At 46.6% G+C, this 20,418-nt stretch overlaps 1 protein-coding gene across 8 annotated transcripts in view; it reads right to left on the bottom strand.

Annotated features, from left to right (window-relative positions):
• Window positions 1-1,447: 1,447 nt before the first annotated feature.
• Cntrl (centriolin) overlaps window positions 1,448-20,418 on the bottom strand; it is a 72,261-nt gene continuing 53,290 nt past the window's right edge. For 5 of the 8 annotated variants that reach the window (XM_039106229.2, XM_039106231.2, XM_039106230.2 and 2 more), the window contains 18 exons: window positions 19,760-19,890; window positions 19,285-19,425; window positions 19,043-19,169; window positions 18,727-18,891; window positions 17,836-17,995; window positions 15,740-15,855; window positions 15,442-15,659; window positions 12,060-12,217; window positions 10,858-10,931; window positions 9,800-9,988; window positions 9,215-9,440; window positions 8,410-8,615; window positions 7,283-7,423; window positions 4,866-5,129; window positions 4,639-4,701; window positions 3,931-4,137; window positions 2,125-2,192; window positions 1,448-1,846 (listed from right to left, as the gene is read on the bottom strand). In XM_039106229.2, the coding sequence (XP_038962157.1) occupies window positions 2,139-2,192; window positions 3,931-4,137; window positions 4,639-4,701; window positions 4,866-5,129; window positions 7,283-7,423; window positions 8,410-8,615; window positions 9,215-9,440; window positions 9,800-9,988; window positions 10,858-10,931; window positions 12,060-12,217; window positions 15,442-15,659; window positions 15,740-15,855; window positions 17,836-17,995; window positions 18,727-18,891; window positions 19,043-19,169; window positions 19,285-19,425; window positions 19,760-19,890 (2,640 nt within the window). In that variant the 3' untranslated portion in view covers window positions 1,448-1,846; window positions 2,125-2,138. Of the gene's footprint in view, window positions 1,847-2,123; window positions 2,193-3,930; window positions 4,138-4,638; window positions 4,702-4,865; window positions 5,295-7,282; window positions 7,424-8,409; window positions 8,616-9,214; window positions 9,441-9,799; window positions 9,989-10,857; window positions 10,932-12,059; window positions 12,218-15,441; window positions 15,660-15,739; window positions 15,856-17,835; window positions 17,996-18,726; window positions 18,892-19,042; window positions 19,170-19,284; window positions 19,426-19,759; window positions 19,891-20,418 lie in introns of those variants that run through there. The other 3 variants (XM_063283970.1, XM_039106233.2, XM_063283971.1) reach the window with 3 other exon arrangements.

The following is a 20,418-nucleotide window of genomic DNA, read 5'->3' as shown; positions in this document are numbered from 1 at the left end:
ATATTGCATCTTTGAGGCCAGCACATTGGTGGCTAATAGTGTTTTCACTCTTCTGTATGTGGGCCCAGATTCTATTTGCATGTGTAACCACTGTAATAAATTTGGGAGCTTAACGATAAAGAAGCAGACTGTCATATCTGGCAACATCTGAGAGCCAGAGACTGGGCAGAGTGGATTTCTGTTAATTTTTAACTCACAGGAGCTTGTCCTTGTGTAGGTGTCTCGCTGTGCTTTTGCTGTGGAGGAGCCCCTCTGGTGTAGTTGTTTTTTCTGAGGTGTTGGATGAAATGATGGTTGGAGGTGGTCACATGGTACTAGTAAAGGCTGTACAAAGTCGTTTTTTTAGATGTCTGGAACTGGCAAGTTTTTGGTGTGTGTGGTGGGTCAAACCCAGACTCTGCACAATACTAAGCAAGCAATCAGGTGCTCTGAAAGCTGTTTTTTTTTTTTTTTTTTTTTTTTTTTTTCTTTTTCGGAGCTGGGGACCGAACCCAGGGCCTTGCGCTTGCTAGGCAAGCGCTCTACCACTGAGCTAAATCCCCAACCCCCCCTGAAAGCTGTTTTGAGGATGGCTTTAAATGCGACCTTAAAAGAAATAGATGGTTTAGTTCCCTCACCATAAACAAAAGTGACCAGATAGTTTCCATTACTATTTATGTGGTGGTAGAGATGAAGATTTATGTGGGAATATGAGAGAATATTTCCCCTTCACTAGGTCCTGTTCCCGTACTGTGTCAATAGTTGCCATTAGTCCATACCTTTAAGTATTTTACAAAGACATAAAGTGGAAGTATAAGAATACAAAAGATGGGGCTGGGGATTTAGCTCAGTGGTAGAGCGCTTACCTAGGAAGCGCAAGGCCCTGGGTTCGGTCCCCAGCTCCGAAAAAAAAGAACCAAAAAAAATAAAAAATACAAAAGACAAGTTTTGTGTTGGAAATACATGCCTTCTAGATAATGCACAGTAAGTGGTGTGACGTCTAATTTCTCCTGTAATTCTATGTATTCTGTAACTCTAGCCAGGTGGCTGTAGTGAGGGACTGCTGTGCTGTGCTGAGCTGACATGGTGCAAAGCTGACTGTGGCTCAAAAGGCTGTGTAGCCAAGACAGTCAACATCTTATGACCGTTGAAGCCACAAAGCTGTGACAGTTGCTCTTGCTCCTAAGGAAATGGGTCAGTCATAGAGTTGAATGGTTAGGGGTTGTCCACTTTAATACACTCACCATCAAAGCTGAGTCTCTAGAGTATAGTCTTGACACTGTCCACCAAAGAATTACTATTAAATTGGCTAAGGAAAAGCAGCCTAAGGGTGGCGATTTCTTAATAGGTACTTGTGATGAAGCACCCAGTGCTAAGTAGACCAGGTGAAAAGTGGAAGAAATGGCTGGAGTATTGTTATTGTCTTGGAATGAAGGTAACCTGTGAAAAGTTAGACGGCAGACACAAATTGACTGTACCTTTTATTTTCATATTAAAAATAAATTTTGGATCAGAATCAAAAATAATAACTTATTAATTACGCCTAGGGGCTTTTAGTACATTCTGGTGACTTGACATACTCAGTATATGTGGTTTCACTGGCTTTATAAAAATGTTCCAAGATTGGAAGAGAAAGGTAAAAAGTAGCCGCTTCCGTCCTATGTTAATACACACATCTAGTCCACAAGTGTATGTGGTTTACAGAAACCCCGGTGTACATGGTGCGAGCTACAGTGCACTTTCATCTTCACAGGGTCTTGATAGTGACATTGACATTCCATTAGGATGTCAGTGAGGTAGGAGAGTAGCTATTTCCTCTACGGTTTACACATGACCATTTTCCTGGCCTTGGCAGGAGCTGCTTTTCCTACAGTAAGAGAGAAGCAGAATGGATGAATTAAACCTCTGTGGTGGTGGCATGGTGACTGGCAAAATAATGCGCTTTAGGACTGCTTTGGAATTTGTTTTGTAGTGCTGGGGATTGACTCTGGGGACGTGTATATATGCTGGGCAAGTGCTCTACCATTAAGTCATATCCCCAGTCCCCAAAATGCTTTAAGATGTTATAAAATGATGAAAGATGAGGTTAGTTTTCCTGGGGCTGCCAGAATTCCAGGTGTTTTAATTGCTGGGTGGCTGACATACCTGCAAGCAGACACTCAGTGGCGGTAAATGTTTGGTTCTGATGGAACCTGCAGAACTTGGAAGGAGCTCTGAAAAGAAGGGAACTGATTTTAGCCACAGAAGCCAGCCCCAATCCCAACCCAATTCAAAGTGGGATTGTCACAGTGGCCCAGATGACAACCCCAGACTGAATTGCCTACAATGCTCCTGTGCCCCCGTTATCTTGTAGAGCACCTCCAAGGCCCATGTGTGTTTCTGTACCCATTGCCTTACAGTCTTAAGCTCTGGTGGGCAATGCAATCTGGGCCTTTACCTGACTTGTCTCAACCACTGGTGTTAAGGTAAGCACCCGGATTAGCGCTGCTGCCCATTAGGTGTGTGCCTTAGGCGAGCCATTTGCTCCTCAGGCCAATCAAGGAGGTGACTGTGTCTCCATCCAAACTTGGCTACTAGTGAGTCTCTTTTTCTACCACCTCCACTCCTCTTCCACCCTTCCAGTCTCCCAACACGAGGCAGGAGAGGAAGGATGGAGAGGGGGTTGAGATCATTAGACTACTTTTTGCTGATTAGGGGTATTGAGTTCCCTGGCGCAAGTTTGATTTTTGCAGTCAGGAAATCTCGTTTCTTCTCGATTTTTTTTTTCTTTTTCTTTTTAACACACAACCACTTAACCAAGAGCAGCCAACCACCAACTGGTTCAGCAGCAGGAGCAACTGCCATCCCCCCTGGGGCTCTAGCATTAAATACCCGTTCAAGAGTCCCCAGAATTCCAAGTGTCATACACTTGTGGAAACAGTCAGCAGCTGGCAGGCTCACCCCCTGTTGGAGCATGAGGTAACTCAGTCAGCGCTGTGGGTGATCTAAAGTCACCCCATAGCCCACACCGGGGATCTGTAATTAACATTCCTGTATTTAAAGAAATTCTCACTACAAACTGTCCTTGGATACTCCTTGTGATTTACAGTCTACTCAGGATACGCTGCTTTCTGGTAAAGGTAGGCTGGCTGCTATATCCTGATTGGGCCTTTGCCATACTCTTGACCTGTTATTTACAACTTTTTGTAGTTCCTTACCTATATAAAGGGACAATGTGTAGCTTTCTAGATGGGGTGTTGTATGTATAGTGTTTAGGATGTACATAGAATAAGCACCGGAATATGGAAGCCATTTTCTGCTCATAATTATGCGTTACTGTTGACCAGTTCCACGGGTTACTTTTTGTTCCTATTAACTGATTGGTAACTAAGTCCCACACAGGAAACCTTTGAGATCCAGAGTTTTACAGACAGGAAATGAAATCTGAACTCTCTTTGAGAGATTAACCTCCCAGGTCTAAGATGTTTTGAACGTGTATGGCTGTCTTGCCTGCGTGCACGTCTGCACTGTTGAGGTGCCTGTGCTTGTGCAGGAAAGGTGATGGGTCCTTGGCAAGCAGACATGGCTGTGAGCTGCCATGCGAGTGCTAGGAACTTCATCTGGGACAAGTTCCAGCGCTCTTACTGCTGAGCCAGCTCTCCAACCCCGAAGGTCTGCGCTCTACTGATCAACAAGTAGAAATAAATAGATGAAAGAAAGAAATCTAGAGGTCGAGGACACAAATCTCTCCTGGGTCATCCTATCTCCAATTCTAGTTCACCATCTAAGCTACCGGCTTAACCAATCGTTTTTGTACCTATAAACCAGGTAAACTTTCTCCAGAGATGGCAGTCACATAGGTTTTTGCTAAAACAGCTGAGGGTGGCATTTCAATCCCAAGTCTTCTTGGACCACCTACCCCAAAGTTTTCAAATATTCCAGGTGACTCTAGACTCAAGAGCTTCCTCTTACCTGACTATGTCCATGTTGGGAGTCCTCTACAAGGGAAGACTCTAGATGAGACAGACTGGGTGATGGTGCTGAGTCCACGGAGGTACTAGTGACCAGTTCTCCTAAAGCATCGACTTGTCTCCTCAGACTGTGTAAGGTGCCCTCTGTCTGCCGCTTTCCTTTGATCAATACTTCTGCTTGCTTAGACATAGAGTCTCGAAGCTGAGCCTGGAAAATGTTATCAGATGTGGGGTTTACACGGAAGAAACGCTCCTGAACTCTCAGCTTCTTCACGTTTGATAAGTAAGTCTGACTTTAATAAACAGGAATGAGGGTAGGGCATGGCAGTAATCACTAATCTTTGCACTGGGGAAACTGAGGCCAGATAGCCAGATAGTTCAAGGCTGCCCTGTAGTTCTAGGATAGTCTAGGGTACACAAAGAGACCCTATGTCAAGGACCTGCATTATAGAGGTTAAAGAGCCCTTCACACCAGGATTCTAGGTTGGACCCAGTGCCTTGCATGTGCTAGACAAGTGCTGTACCACTGGGCTATATATCCAATGCCCTAGAATTCAAATGGTCTTCAATGCTGACAGCCATTTGCTATCTGTGGTCAGCGTCTACAGTGTGATCTGTAAGTGTCCTTGAGCACTTCAGTAGGGTGGACATGGAAACCTTTTCCCACGCCAACTATCTCAGGGGCTTTCTCTGGTTTTTAAGAGTCAACCTTGAGGTGATCTTCACGGTGGCGCAGTCTCTCACGGAGTGCTTCTCCACGCCGGTGTTCATCCTTTTTCAGAGAGAAAAGGAGACCAATGAGTCACCAACTGCTACAAGTGGGAGCCAACCTTCTTTCCCTCCTACCCTGGAGGCCCAAAATCTGTTTTTAGCTTTACTGGGGGAGGTGGGAATCAAACTATCACTAAGGCCTGAGGAGAGCAGGACAAACTTTACCATGATGTGAACTTGGGGAAAGTTGGATTTTTCTTCAAAAATTCTCTCATTTGTGGTAAATGGGAAGTTCTCTTTCACGCTTTCCAGCTCTCTTAAGTTATCATCTCTTTCCAAAATAGCTGTGAGATCTGCTGGTAGATCTGGAAGGAACTGGTTGAGATTCCTCAGACTGGTTCTGATTTCGTCTTTCACCTCAGACTTCAGTGTCCTCATTGCATTGCTGACCTCCATCTGCCTCCTCTCGAAGTCTTTCTGGTTTGCCACCTAAGCAGGTGGTGGGTCAAACAGCAGGACTCAGAACCAAGTCTTGGTTGTACTTACAGTGAAGGATCGACAGACACTGGACAGGTAAGTCACTGCATAAGGACCTGAATTCAATCCTCAGAACCCACAAGGCTGGGTGAGGGGGCCATGCTTGCAATTCCAGGACTGGGAAGGTAGAGAAAGGTCAATCTTTGGGGCTGGCTGGACAGCCAGCCAGCCTAGACTAACAGTGAGCTTAAGTTTCAGTGAGAGGCCCTGTCTGAAGGCAGTAAGAGCAATTAAAGGAAGACATTCAGTGTCTTTCGCTGGCCTCTACATGAACCATTTTAACTGCATGCAACACCCACACTCACACCAAACAATACTCTTAACAAAAAAGGTGGGGCGGTGGTTCAGTTAGTACAGTGCGTGCCATACATAAGGACTAGAGTTTGATTTCCAGTATTCACATAAAAAGCTGGGTATGGTGGCATATGCTTGTAGTCTCAGTGTTTAGGGGCATAAAGACAGGTTGATGTAGGGGCAGTAAGCCTCAGGTCCCAGTGAGAGACTGTGGGTTAGTTTTATGCCCACTTGACACATGCTACAGTCATCTGGGAAGAGGGACTCTCCATGGAGATGATGCCTCCATAAGGCTGGCCTATAGGTGAGTCCATCAGGCATTTTCACGACTGATATGTGAGGGAAGGTCCAGCACATGGTGGGTGGGGCCACTCCTCGTCTGATGGTCCTAGGTAGTATAAGAAGGCAGTCTGAGCAGGCCATGAGAAGCGTGCCAGTAAGCAGTGCTCTTCCGTGGCCTCTGTTTCACTTCCTATCTTGAGTTCCTGCCCTGACTTCCTTCACAGAGAATGTGACCTGAGGGTTGTGAGCTGAAATAAACCCTTTCCTTCCCAAGTTGCTTTTGGTCATGGTGTTAACACAGCAACAGCAACTATCAAGACAGGAATCTTGTCAAAAACCAAAATGACATCTATACTGGCTGATTTTGTGCATCAACCTGACATAAGTTGGAGTTATCACAGAGAAAGGAGCCCCCCCTTGAGGAAATGCCTCCATGAGACCCATCTGTAAGGCATTTTCTCAACTAGTGATCAAGGGTGGGAGGACCCAGCCCACTGTGGGTGGTGCTGTCCCTGGGCTGGTGGTCCTGGGTTCTATAAGAGAGCAAGCCAGAGCAAGCCTGGGGAAGCAAGCCAGTAAGTAACATCCCTCCATGGCCTCTGCATCAGCTCCTGCTTCCTGACCTGTGTGAGTTCCAGTTCTGACTTCCTTTGGTGATGAACAGCAATGCGGAAGTGTAAGCTGAATAAACCCTTTCCTCGCCAACTTGCTTCTTGGTCGTGATATTTGTGCAGGAATAGAAACCCTGACTAAGACACCATCCTCTGAGGAATGATACCTGGGTTTGATCTTTGGTTTCCACATGTATGTGTACAGATGTATATTGCTACAGACAAGTGCACATGTGCACATGCACACACACACACAACATAAAAAGTTAGCCAAGGGGTTGAGGGATGCATTGGTCAGTCAGTAAAGCACTGGCAAGCATGAGGACTTGAACTCAAGCCCCAGAACACACAAACATGTCGGGTGTGGGGGCTCACTGCCAGCCAGCCTATCTAAAAACACACGGCTGGTGTTCCTGAGAATGATACCCAAGGGGTCCCCAACTTCCACACACGTGTGGACCTGCACGCTCAGGTGCTGTGCCTGCACACATTTAAAACCAGTTAGTTGACCTGGTGCAGCAGGTAGGATACTTGTTAATCCTGACAACCTTAATTGAATCCCAGAACCCTGTTCAAAGAAGAGACCTGCCTCCCACAGGTTGTCTTCTGACCTCCTCATACTCACCACAGTGTGTGGGGGCACACACACAAACGCATGCACTCATACATAACAAATATGTAAATAAATATCGGTTTAAAAAGCTAGCTGAATTTAACTTTAAGGGTATGTTTTCAACCAATCCTTTCTCCTTATGTGTATGTCTAAATTAACCTGAACCTTACAGTCAGCTTTCCACAACTCCCTCATTCCTCTTAAAGAGATACTAACCAATAAACCCTGCCTGCACCCTGCGGGAGGGAGTGTACCGAGCCCACATGGTGGCCTGGGCTAGCCAGCTGGGGTTCTGGGGTGCGTACCTGTTTCTTGAGCTCCAGGTATTCCTGCTGCATCTGACGGAGCTCCTTCATGAGGCGCCTGGCCCTCTCGTGGTTGTCCTGGGCTACCAGTTCAATTGTCGCCATTTCCTTTTGCATGCAGCTGTTCTCCTGTTTCTGCTCCTAGCATAGAGGGAGGCAAAGGACTCGCAGTCACAAACGGCAGGTGTAGTTACGGGGTTCCACACTCACTAGCAAGCATGACCTCAGTTTGTACAGCTGTAAAATGGAGCACTCTGGAGGCAGGTGTAGTGTGACTGGGAGAATTTGAATTCAGAGTTTGAAGTCGGATCTTCAGCACTGCCTCTGACAAGTTACTTTCCCCTTCCTCAGCCCCATCAGTGATCCCTGAAAAGGCAACGATATCTTCATGGGTTGTAGGGATTATCGTTTATTTGAGACAGGGTCTCTGAGCAGCTCTGGGTGTCCTGGATCTCACTGTGTAAAACCATGTTGGCCTCGAACTCACAGAGATCCTCCGGCCTCTGGTTTTGAGTGCTGGGATTAAAGGAGTATGCCACCATGGCCAACTTAAATTTTAGACATCTAAATCTATCTTTATGATCGTTCTGTTTAAGTCCCAGTTATAAGCACACCACCTTCTGGAAAATGTATCAGATGTCTTTCATTCAACAGAGAGCATTGAAAAAATACATTCCTGGGAATCCACTGTGCTCACTGCTCTGACTGATGTAATCACCACCCCACTCCCCTTAGTTCAAGGGTAAAAGCAAGGTGGACCAGGCTTCCTGGTTTTATTATGCTTGATAAAAATCACTGTTGACCGAAAAGGGCAGAAAGTCACCAACAAGCTCTGACTGCAGCTCTGCAAAGGCGCCGACCAACCCAACACCCGGAGCCCGAGTAGGCTGAGCCAGTGCACAGCTCTCTCTACTGTGCTGTGCGGTCCACAGCATGGCCTCCCTGCTGGCAGCCAGAGCTGCTCTGGGGCTAGTGACCAGGTCTCACTGCGTTTCAACCATTGGAGTTAGGGCCTGGGTTGACGGATAATTTCTCTTCTCCACAGGGAAGCAGTGTAGATGTGAAATGTGTGTGTCAGGTTGGTGTAAATGTTGTTTCTCTCTAGACTCCCAGGGCAGCTTACTTACCAGAAGGTTCTTCTCCAGCTGGCTCCGCTGGATCTTCAGTGCCTCCTTCAGCCCAGCCACCTGCTTCTCTGCCTTCTTCCTTTCTGTTAAGAACTGGTTTCTCAGTAGGCTGAAGTCTGCCCTCATGCCATCGGCCTCTTTCTGCAGGGCCAGCAGGTCACCCGACTTCTCCATCAGCTGCTGCTCCCGCTCTGAAAGCTGCTGTTCTGGGAGGGGAGTGAGCATGCTCAGAAGGTTTGGCCAGTGGTCCTGGGCCAGCAGTGAGTAGAGCTCAGTGCTCCTCACGGGCAGGCTGCCTACCGAGTGGCATGCTCCCTCCTCTGCTGTCTCCCTCCAGTACTGGCTCTCCCAAGCATGCCCCAACCCAACCCACTCCACAGGCTCAAGAGAGGTTCGCCCAGAGAGAGCAAACCGACTCCAAAGTAAATCCCAACTTTGGCCACTCCTGCACGCACCCTTTGGCTGCTGATGCTGTGTTTCTGAACAGTTGAGCCCCCTGTACAGCTCCCGAATAGCCTGTCCTTCAGAGCCTCTTGACTTCCCACCTTGATGTCCTACGGCCCTGTGCATGGCTCTTAGAAGAGGCAGACAGGCACGTGAGACACATTGGCCAGTCTCAGGGTCACATGGTCATAAAGACACACTTGCCCTGCTTCCCTGCAACCTTGACCATCCTTCACAGGGACGCTGCCTTCCTTCCTGCTTTGGTTCTCCTGCCTCCTCCTTGGGTGGCCAGGTCTGGGTCTTCTCCAGCAGACTACAAGGACAGCCCCCCACCCCCACCTGATGTCTGCAGTGAACGTACTGGCCTGGGACAGCATCTTCTCCAGGCTCTCAGTGCACCGCTCCTCTTTCTGCAGGGTCCTGAGGCGTCCTTCAGCGGCCGACACGTCTGTGAGCAGCCACTCCAGCTTGCTTTTCTGGTCCATCAGCTCCCTCTCCAGCTGTCCCTGCTGCTGCTCCAGCGACACTATGCTAGCCACTAACTTCTGCTCCTCACTTTCTCTTTCTTTCTGGAGTTTTTGAAACACCTGAAGAGAGAATAACCTGAGTCGATCATAAAAGAACAAATGTCCCAGGTGTGATCCTCAGATTCGAGTTTCAAAGAGAGAAGTGCTTACAGAGAGGGGAGGGGAGATGGACAGACAGAATAAAAGCTAGTGCTCTATAAAGATGAAGCAGGGGCCTAGCCACTGTGAGAAGAGGACACGGTTGCTAACTAATTAGCATGTGACTGTTAAGCTCTTTACAGAAGCAATGTGGATGACTTAACAGTAATAGATTATACTAACCAGAGTCACACAGTGTACATGGGGCAGCCTGGTCTGGGGTAGGGAGGTGGGAGACAGAGCCCTACGAAGTGAATAGCGACCCCCTTTGAGTACAGTACCATTTCCTGCTGGTCTAGCTGGAGCTTGCTCTCTCTGATCTCATCCTGAAGCTCCTGAAGTTGCTGCTCTTTTGTCTCCGTCTCTTTCTGGCAGCTCTCTAACCGGGCAGTCCATTGGCTGACGTCCTTCTGCAGCTGTGCCTGTTCACTGAGCAGAGCACTCTGGCACTTGGTGGTGTGCATCAGGTCCTTTGGGCAAAAGAGCACAGTGAAATGCCTCACAAAGCCACTCCCTAAGGTGACCAGTGTCAGTCCAGAACCCGCCAAATCTGACAAGTGCCACCCCCTTTATCCTCTCAGCAAACTTAGAGAAAGGTGCTCAGGACTGGAAGTTCATTCCTGGCTTTCCTTCTCTTAGCGCCTAACACGGAGGACAGTGAAACCGCAGGGAAAGCTTCGCTGCCTTGTCACGGAGACAGGAAGAAGTCCAAGTAACCCAGGACTGCTGAGAAAACAACGGTGCTAAACACAAGAGTTAGCCTTGTTACTATCTCAAATATTTAGATAAGTTCAAAAACGTTAAAACAATTTTGAAAAAAAAATTTAACACAGAGAAATATAAGAACCTGACTTCTTAAAAAAAAGATTTTTCGTCTTAAAAGTTTTATGTCTTAGAAACCTTTAGGAAGAGAAATTAGTATTTCTATTAATTTGCTTGAAGTCCTCTGAAAGCCAAACTGTAGCCCTATTCTCACAGACTGACACTGAGTCACCCAGAAGAAGGTCGGCAGAAGCACAGGCCACCAGCTGCACTAGTTGACACCTGACAGATGCTGCTCTGCACGTGGGTCCTACACCTCAGCATCCCCGCTAAGGCTTCTGGGAACTGCTGTGTGACTCTCGTCTAACTACTACCCTACTTACTCTTAGCTTTGGGTAAACTTGAATCAGGAGCTGGAAGAGGTTAGAGACCCACCCAAGGACCGATGCCTCACCTGAAGGCTATGCTGTGCAGCAAGGCCCTGTGGTGCTGGGTAGGTGACCTTAGGACGCTGTGTAAGGAGCCCTGTGGGGCTATAGTGCAAATTGTAAAAGGCCAATTATACTTTGAGCCTTACCTGCTTTGCTAGGTTCAAATGGTCTTGGGTATTTTCCAGTTCCTTCTGCAGGGAGTTTAAGGCTTCCCGTTTATCTACCAAAACATTCATAAAATGATCTTTGTAAGTATACATACAGCATCTGTGTATACACACTGGATCCCCCTTCAAAGTACATCAGAACTGAGTTTACATTTATTTTTGTTAGAGCAATGATGCTAAAAGACAGGAATATGTATAACCCTGTGGGGTTAAAATATGCCTATACTAACGATCTCATAAACATTTAGCTAACCATGTTGGTGAGATGCATGGTTTAAGAATGAGTATATCCTACACTCTTTCATGAAGACAATGTATATCACCATCTGTAAATGGATAAAGTACTGCTGTCTATGTCAAAAATGCTGCGAAGGTTTTCCTTTGGACAGTCTCATGATGAACCCAGTGAGCTCTGAACTCCATTCTTCTACCTCTGCCTACTGAGTGCTGGAATGATAGGTGTGTCACCAGGTCTATTGTGTCGCACAGACTGAATGAGACAGTATATACATCTTGACTAGAAGATAATAAATGCTAGAACCCCACACCATTAGTTATAAATACATAGCCACTTATCCTAAATAAATATCAGAAATAATGGTAATAGAAGACATTTTTACTATTGCCTTCTCCACCCTCCCCCGCATACAGTTATGACCTGAGGGTGATGACAATTCATAATTACTGTGTGTACTTGTGTGAGTGTGTACTTGTGTGAGTGTGAGCGTGTGTGAGTGAGAGTGAGTGTGAGCCTGTGCCATGCAGGGGTGTGGAGGATGAAGGCCAACATCTGGGCGTCAGTTCTCAGTTCTCTCCCTTTACTGTGACCTTGAACAACAGAACTCAGGTTGTCATGCTTGGTGACAAGTGCTTTTTACCTACTGAACCACCTCATTGGCCCCAAAATAATTTGTATTTAACCTTTTTTTTTTTTTGCTTTATTTTTAAACTGTTCCTTAAGAAACATAAAAATTAGATTTAAAAGACCAGCTTAAGATGAAATTCATGTACCATGTGTGTCTTAAACTGTACAATTTAGACTTAGTATGTTCACAGAGTGGTATGATTAAATCCATAATCTAATTTTATAAAGGAATCTCATGCCCCGTTCTGCACCAATCCCATCGCCTGAGGGCAAGGCTGTGGGCGGAGTCACAGCCTGCAGGTCACAGCTTCCTCACCTTGCAGCTGCTGTTGCTCCTGGGCGCTATCACTGTGTAGGGCGAGCTTGTCTTGGCTCAGGAGCTCCAGCTCCTGCTGCAGCTTCCTGACGCTCACTTCCAGCTGCCCCAGCTTGGACTGCTCCGTGTTGTTGCTTTCCTCGGTAGCTGCTAAAACTCTACCACAGAGTAAAGCAGACTGTTAAAGAGAAAACGCCCACACTATGTGGATGAGGGGCAGCACTGCCTTCCACAGTGCACGGTCAGTGGACGTTGGGGTGAGGGTGAGGCTGGAGACAGAAGATGCCAGAACTCATTTTTAAATAGGAGATTTAAGATTCACTAAGTTAAAGCTTTACAAAAACACATGTCAAAATTCCAAACACAAAACAAGATCAAAGTGAGCGACAAGCAGCCTGCCAGCTCACCCACTACTGACAAAGCAGGGACATAGCTTCATGTGCAACAGGGTCTCCACGGATCAGCCGTTCTAGAGCACGGATCGACTGCGGCTTTAACTTGGACTTCCCTCGTGATTATTTCCATTATGTATCTTCTATAAAAATATACGTTCAAATATATGTTCTTTTGCCCATTTAAAAAAAAATAAGTTATTTTCTATCAAGTTTTGAAGACTTTACACCATATGTTTTGTAGACCTAAGTCCTATGTTACCAGCCTGGTTCAAAGTCTTTTCTCCTAACTGCTGTCATATATCTCTCTTTAGTTTTAATAGTTTTTTTTTCTTTTTGAGTGACATTTAAATGTCTAGTTCTTATTTTTAATTTATTTTTTCTTTTGGCTTTTTGAGAGAGGGTCTTTCTACATGTCTCTAGTTATCCTCGAACTGAACTATGTAGACTATGTAGACAGAGAGATCCACCTGCCTCTGCCTCCTGAGTGCAGGAATTAAAGCAAATGCCACACACCTGTCTGGTTTCTGATAAGATCACGTGTTTCCTACCACCGTGCACTCACCAGAGCACGGGGCAGGGGACAGCCTCCAGTGGCTGTGTCTGCCCTGGCTCACGTTTCTGCTATGCTGTTCTCCAGCATGGCTGGGATCCCAGGTGCACACTGGCATCTGTCCTTCTTATATAGGTTCCAGGACTGACCAAGGTCACCAGGACTGCCAGGCTTTGAGTCCTCGTCTCTTCTGTCCTGTCAGCTTTAAACGTCGTTTTCTTTACTTTTCTGTGTATGTGTGAGCTCATGTGTGTAAGATGTGTTTACCTGCACAGGCATGTGTGAGACAGATGCTCTCTCCCTGAACCCGCAACTCATTCTTTTGGCTAAACTGCTGGCTAGTGGGCCCATGGGGTCCACCTAGCTCCACTGGTCAAGGTCCAGCTTTGTATTGGGTGTTGGCTCCTGAAACGCAGGTCCTCACTGAGCCATCTCTCCACCCTTGTGCTTTAGTGTGTGTCTTTCTTCTTATTAAGGATCACGCTTCTGGAGTCTAATTAAGAATTCTGTCCTACTCCAAGTCACAAAGGTCTTATTTTCAGTTTTATATTTTAACATTTATGGCTCATTTAATTTCACACTGATTTATTCAGTGGGAAGGGGTATTCATGTGCCATGGTACATGTGTGATAGTAAAATGACAACTTAAGGAGTTGGTGCTCTCCTTCTATTTGGTGGGCTCAGCTCAGGGAATTAACCTCATTTCGCCCCAGGCTTGAACCTTTCCCGACTGAGGCGCTCTGTTGGCTTGTTTTATGTGCACACGTGTTCGATCTGTATGTGTGTCTGTACACTACTTGTATGCCTGGTGCTCACAGTAGCCAGAAGGGAGTGTCAGATTGCCTAGAACCAGAGTTACACGTGGTTGTGCATTGCCATGTTAGGTGGTAAGACTCAAACTCAGGTCCTCTGGAAGAACAGCCTGCGTTCAAACTGCTGAACCATCTCTCCAGATCCTCCATTTTTTAAAATAGTGAAATATGGATCAAATTTTCTATTTTGGATTTTCAACTCTTTTAACATTGTCTAAAATGACTACTTCCCTCTTGAAAAGATGCCTTTCAATCTTTCTCAAAATCTGTACTTCACACATCAAAGTTCATTTGCAGACCCGCATTCCAGAAGTTCTCAACCACTTGGGGATTTAAGAGCCTTTCACAGGGGTCTCCTGAGACCACCAGAAAACAGACATTTACATTATGATCCACGACAGTAGCAAGACAGTTGTGAAGTGGCAATGAGAATGACTTTATGGTTGGGTGAGGGGTCCCCACAACATGAGGAACTGTACTAATATAAAGGTCAGTCGCAGCATTAGGGAGGGTGAGGACCAGTGCCCTGTTCTGTGCTGTGGACCCACTTATGTGCTGTGGAGTACAACAGGATTTGATTACTGTCATTTATATGAAGTGCTAAAATCAAGTGTGTTGATCTTAAATCCTTTCTCATTTTCTAATATTTTTCTTGATGGTATGTCTAAAGAATTCTATAAATTGTAGGTTCTTTGCATTTTCTTATAAATTTTAGAACCAACTTATAACTTTCTAAAAAAGGAAAAGAAAACAACTCAGTGAGATTCTGACTGCAACTGTTTTGAATATATAGATCAATCTGAGAACAAATGTGTCTTCTCACAGCAGTGAACAAAATGTTCCTTTCCCTTTATTTCCATCAAGACTGTGTGTCCTGGAGGACAAGCTTGGGGGTCTGAGAGCTGCCCCCATTCTGCTCGTCTTTCCCCTTTGGAGTCAGAGTCTCACGGGCCTGCAGCTGGTGGAGGGAAGGCCAGTGCCCAGAGATGCACTTATCTCTATGTAGTCCCCATTGCTAGGATTACAGCATCTGTCACCTGTCTGCTATGTCTGCTTTACCATGGAGACCTAGAGACTCAACCCCTCATGCTCGAAAGGTGCTTTTCTGACTGAGCCACCCATCGACCCCAGGCAAGGTAGTCTGTTAAAAATGTTCTTAAAGGGGAACTTTAGGGAAAAAGTAACCAAGAAAAAAATGGTATCAGAAAATTATGCTATCAAGTTTGTACAATATTGTTTTTTCTGTTTTTGTTGTTGTTATAATTTTTGCTCTTTTGTTGTTGTTTTGTTTTTTTGGTTTTTTTTTGAAACAGGGTTTTTCTGCATAGCCCTGACTTATCCTGGAAGTCACTCCATGGGTTTTGAACTCAGAGATCTGACTGTGCTGGCTTCCTGAGTGCTGGGGTTAAAGGTGTGCATCGCCATGTGTGGCTTTTGCTGCTGTCTTGAGATAGGTTCTCCTTAAGTAGCACTGATGGCTTGGAACCCACTGTGCAGGCCTGGCAGCCTCAAATCCACAGCAGTGCTCCTTCCTCCTTGGTGGGTGAGGGGATCTCAGACACGCACCCCCATGAGCAGCTCTCTGGTCTCATGTTTACCCTCCACATTTTTATCCCTGCCCTTACCTTTTGGCGTGGGAAGACTTCTTTTCCCAACTCTCGCACTGCTCTTGGAGATGTTCCTTTTCTTTATTCAGACATTCGATGCAGGACTGTAGTGCCTGGGTCTCAGCCCTCACTCGCTCTGTCTCCCGCCTGTCTCTCTCCAGGAGTTGTCTCTGCCGCTCTAGCTCCCGTCTCTGCTGCTGAGCTGTCTGCTGCAAACTCTCTAGCTCTAGCTTCCCCTGAGGCAGAGAAAAGAGACTCAGACATCCTGGAAGAGAGGCTGGGGTGGCACAGGCTCAGCGCTTTCCTCTGTGCATACCTCCAGCAGGTCGACCTGAGTCTTCTCCAGCTCCACCACCTTCTGGTCATGCTGTAGCTTCAGACTTTGTAGCTCGTTGGTTTCAAGCTGCAGTATGTCTGCAACATTCTTTAGTTCTGACAGAGAGACCAAGCAAGGTCAATGTTGTGAACCAGGAAACACAACAGAACAAACTATTACTCCTTGTTGACTGACTAGAAAGTGAAAAAAAATTTTTGTTGTGTTGTTTAAATGGTATTAATTTCATTAGTAAAGGAAAAATCTTTTTGAAAGCACTGTTAAAAACATTAATTTGTCCTGGGCACCGGTGGTACACTTCTTTAATCCCAGCACTCAGGAGGCAGAGTTAAGTGGATCTCTGAAAAACCTTGCCTCAACAACAACAACAACAACAACAACAACAAACAAAATCCAAAATCCAACACAAATTTTTAAAAACGTTGTACCAAAACCAGTAAACTTCTGACTCTAGGAGCATTTATATCCACATAGAATGAGCTAAGCAATTGTATATGAAAAGATAGGAAAAACTTGAAAATATGGTATTTGTTCTCTGCAGAAAATCTGGAAAAGGGGCAGCAGCCCAACAGCCAATGGTGAGTACTAATGAACATGCTAAGAAATGGATATGAGAGACAACTCCCCAAAGCCATCCTGACTTCATGTCCATATTTTCTCTCTCTCTCTTTCTCTCTCTCTCTCTCTCTCTCTCTCTCTCTCTCTCTCTCTCTCTCATACACACACACACAATTTTGGGGTGTTTTATTTCAGGACTCCACTTTGTTTGACATGGACATGGCCTCCGACCCATAGTTGGGGGTTGGGGGGATTGGGAAGCTCTGGACAGGAAGCTGACTTGACTTCCCCTAGCCTGAGTGTGAGTGCTGACGGTGTGTACACATGATAGCTACTGCAGCTGTGTCCTCCCAGCCACTTACAGCCCGAGACTGCTATCCAGGCCTACAGAGAGCTCCTAGGAGACTGGGCCCCTCCAGAACATTTCAGAAGGCTCCGGGGCATCAGAAGAGAGGGGAGGGAGATGTAAGAACCAGAGGCCCAGGACGTCTATGGTGAGGTTGAGTCCTCTAGGATAAGGGACTCACGGAGTCTCAACCACATGGCTGCCCAACCAACACTGGCCCAATTCCAAACATGCTATGCAAATTCTGTAGTGCTGTGCAGAATGATCGAGCGTCTGGGCTGTAGAGTGAGCATGACACACCCGACCCCTGCTTCTCTGTGTGCCAGTCTGCATATCGCTTTTTCCTCATTCTCTTCCTGCCCCAGTCAGGTTTCCAGTACTCTGCAGGTAAAGGCATTTGCTATGTAGGTATGAGGACCCAAGTCTGGGTCCCAGCACCCACACACACAGCTGGGTGTGGCTGCGCATGCACCAGTAACTCCCGGTGTGTATGTGTAGGTGTGGTGCAGAGACGAAGGGGCACTGGGACTTGCTGGTGGACATCTATAACTCAGTGCTCTGTGCATGTGTTGGGGAGGTGTGCAGAGACAAGAGGATCACTGGGACCAGGCTAAGTGCAGGCCCTGTCTCAATGGCATAAAATAGTGATCCAACAGGACAAGTGATGCTCTCCTCTGGGCTGTGCACATACACAGGGATAAACACATAAAAGAAAACAGGGTAACCGGAGTAAGTAAATAGCTGGGCCACCTCCCACACTCAGGACTCACCTCATATTTTCACATGTCATTAAAGTGTAAACACAAGCCCTTTCTTTCCAGTTTCCCAAGTGTGAATCTTGCTGTGACACATATCAGGGCTGACACGCCCTAGATGAATAGGATTGCACTTTGGTTTGGCACGCTGGACTGTCTGGAGTGCGGAAGCCCTGGCCAAGCATCTCGGTCACACCCCTCTCAGCTGTGAGGGTCCTCCCATGCTCACCAGCCACCAACACGCTTCTTTTGTTTGAAATAGTCCCTAACAGATGGAGCTGCAGGAAGCGTCCAGCTCCTTCCCAGCTTGCTCGGCACTGAGCTTACCGGTCAGAGGGGGCTTGGCTGGGCTCACTTGCTGGGACCTGCAGTGCACACGTGGCCAGCCTCACATTCTGTGGCTTGCCTTTTAAACTCACCAGTCTTATGTTTCGACAGCTGCTGTAAAACTACCTCAAGATTCTCTTCCTCCTTCTCTATCTCCTGCTTTATAAGTGTGAGCTGAGTCCTCCTCTCACTGATGTGGACATTCAGTTCTCCTTTCTGAAAACTTAGTTCTTCCAGAAGTGATTTTACTTCCTGTGTGTAAATAAAAATCATCTCCTCTATGAATCACGAATCAAAATCCCCCTTACACCAGTCAGTTCTGTTACTGTTCTATCTCAAACATTTATTTTATAATTTAATTTATATTACATTTTATATTAAATTATAATTTTTTGCCTTTGGTACTTAAGCAAAGCACTATATTTTGCACCAACATCTACATATAATATGAAAAAGTAACCTATGTTCATGCAGATGTATTTGTGCTATTTATCCCAGGCAAAGGTTGTTCCCAGCCTCAGCGACCATCAGAGGCAGAAGGCTGAGGACACGGACAAGGTCACAAAGTGAGATGCCAGGGACATAAGCAGTTATGATTAAATGTAAGATAAAGAAACTCCTTAAGAGCACCCTAGAAAACAACAAACCAACCAACCAACCCCGGCAGGTTGCATGCGGCTGAACCGTGAGATACAGGCAGGATGCAATGCTGCCTATGACTGGGATAAGGGCGTTCCTGGACAGAAGTGCACGAGAAAGCCAAGAAGCAAGAGAACCCAGAGTGCATGCAGAGGCCACACGCTGCCTCGGCACCAACACATCAACACCCCAAATGGTGCCGTAGAGGGGAATTCCATCTCCATTTGGGGAGAACCTGGAGCACTCTCAACCTCAGCGCTGCCCTGGACTCCTAGGAAAGCCTGCTGACAAACATCCCCTGATGTGACTGCACTTCTCCTAGGAAAGCCTGCTGACAAACATACCCTGATGTGACTGCACTTCTCGGCAACTTCCGTCTCCCCCAGTGTCAGGGCTTCCTGGAGGTCAGCTTTTGCCTGGGTGAGGCTGTCCTGGAGTAGAAGCAGCTCTTCCCTTCTGTGCCCCAGCTGTGAGTCTAGGACAGCCAACTCCTGCTGCTGGCTTGTCACCTGAAAAGGGAGATGGCAAGTCCGACTCGAGGACACATGTATTCTTTACACTTTAGTTTGTATCTTTCCATCTTTTCTACAACCAAATAAGCCTTAGTCAGCAATCCAAAATACATTTAAAATAGTCGTTTCCATGTGTCTGTTGTCATACCTGGCTTTTCAGTGTTTCCAGCTCAGCTCTCTTGGCCTGAAGGAGACTCTCAGATTCCTTAAGAACCTGAAGGTGGTGATCCTCATTGACTTCCGCTGCCTTGATGTCTCTCTGCAGACTTTGAAGCCTACATGGCAGGGCAGGATTTCAGCAGCCCTCCTCTAAAGGAGCCGGATGCCCACAGCTGCTCCAGGACAACTCTTCCCATTCCACCCCTCCCCAATACCCCTCAAAGGCCTTACTCTTCTGTCAGTTTTTCCTTCTTCTCGTTTAGACACTGGAAATCAGCATCTTTGGCTGCTACAACTTTGTTTATTTCTTTCAAGATTTCTTCTTGTTTGATTTTGTGTTGCTCCAAGTCTTCTGCATCAGCCTGGAGCAATCTACAATAGAGCATTCATGCCTCTGGCCCTTAGGGCATAGCATGGAAGGGCCATTTCCCTGAGTGCCTCAGCCTTCAGGTGGAGCCTGGGCCCCACCCACCAGAGGACCAGGCTCCACCCACCTCAGAGGACCAGGCCCCACCCACCAGAGGACCAGGCTCCACCCACCTCAGAGGCCAGGCTCCACCCACCTCAGAGGACCAGGCTCCACCCACCTCAGAGGCCAGGCTCCACCCACTTCAGAGGACCAGGCTCCACCCACCTCTGAGGCCTGGGCTCCACCCACCTCAGAGGACCAGGCTCCACCCACATCAGAGGCCAGGGCTCCACCCACCTTAGTTGCTGCTCTGCTTTCACAAGGTTAAGTGCAGTCTCCTGGGCTCTCTTTTCTAATGCCTCAGCGTCTGACTCAGTTTGTAATAAATTTCTCTTGGCATCAGTGAACTTTTCGACAGCACTCTTTGTCTAGAGAAGAAACTGTCATTAGAAACCACTCGGCTGCAGCACTCACTATAGTTACTGGGAGTATTAACTGGGACAACTCTTAGAAAACAAGACAAGGGTTGGGGATTTAGCTCAGTGGTAGAGCGCTTGCCTAGCAAGCGCAAGGCCCTGGGTTCGGTCCCCAGCTCCGAAAAAAAGAACAAAAAGCAAAAACAAAACAAAACAAACAAACAAAAAAAACCAAGACAAAGCAGAGAAATGTAAAAACATTAAACCATTCCTTTGCTGTGAATTTCTAATGCTTAGAAAATTATCCAGAACCAAATAACTACTGCATAAAAATGTAATGAGATAAGATAAATCTTTTTTTAAAGATTTATTTTTATTTTATGTTCATGAGCATACTGTGGCTATCTGCAGACACACCAGAGAGGGCACTGGATCCCTTTACAGATGGTTGTGAGCCACCATGTGGTTGCTGGGAATTGAACTCAGGACCTCTGGAAGAGCAGCCAGTGCTCTTAACCGCTGAGCCATCTCTCCAGCCCC

The sequence above is a fragment of the Rattus norvegicus genome, chromosome 3, assembly GCF_036323735.1.
Source record: "Rattus norvegicus strain BN/NHsdMcwi chromosome 3, GRCr8, whole genome shotgun sequence".
NCBI classification, from domain to species: Eukaryota; Metazoa; Chordata; class Mammalia; order Rodentia; family Muridae; genus Rattus; species Rattus norvegicus.
Note: the sequence above shows the minus strand (reverse complement) of the source record. Positions and strands in the feature narration are given on the sequence as shown.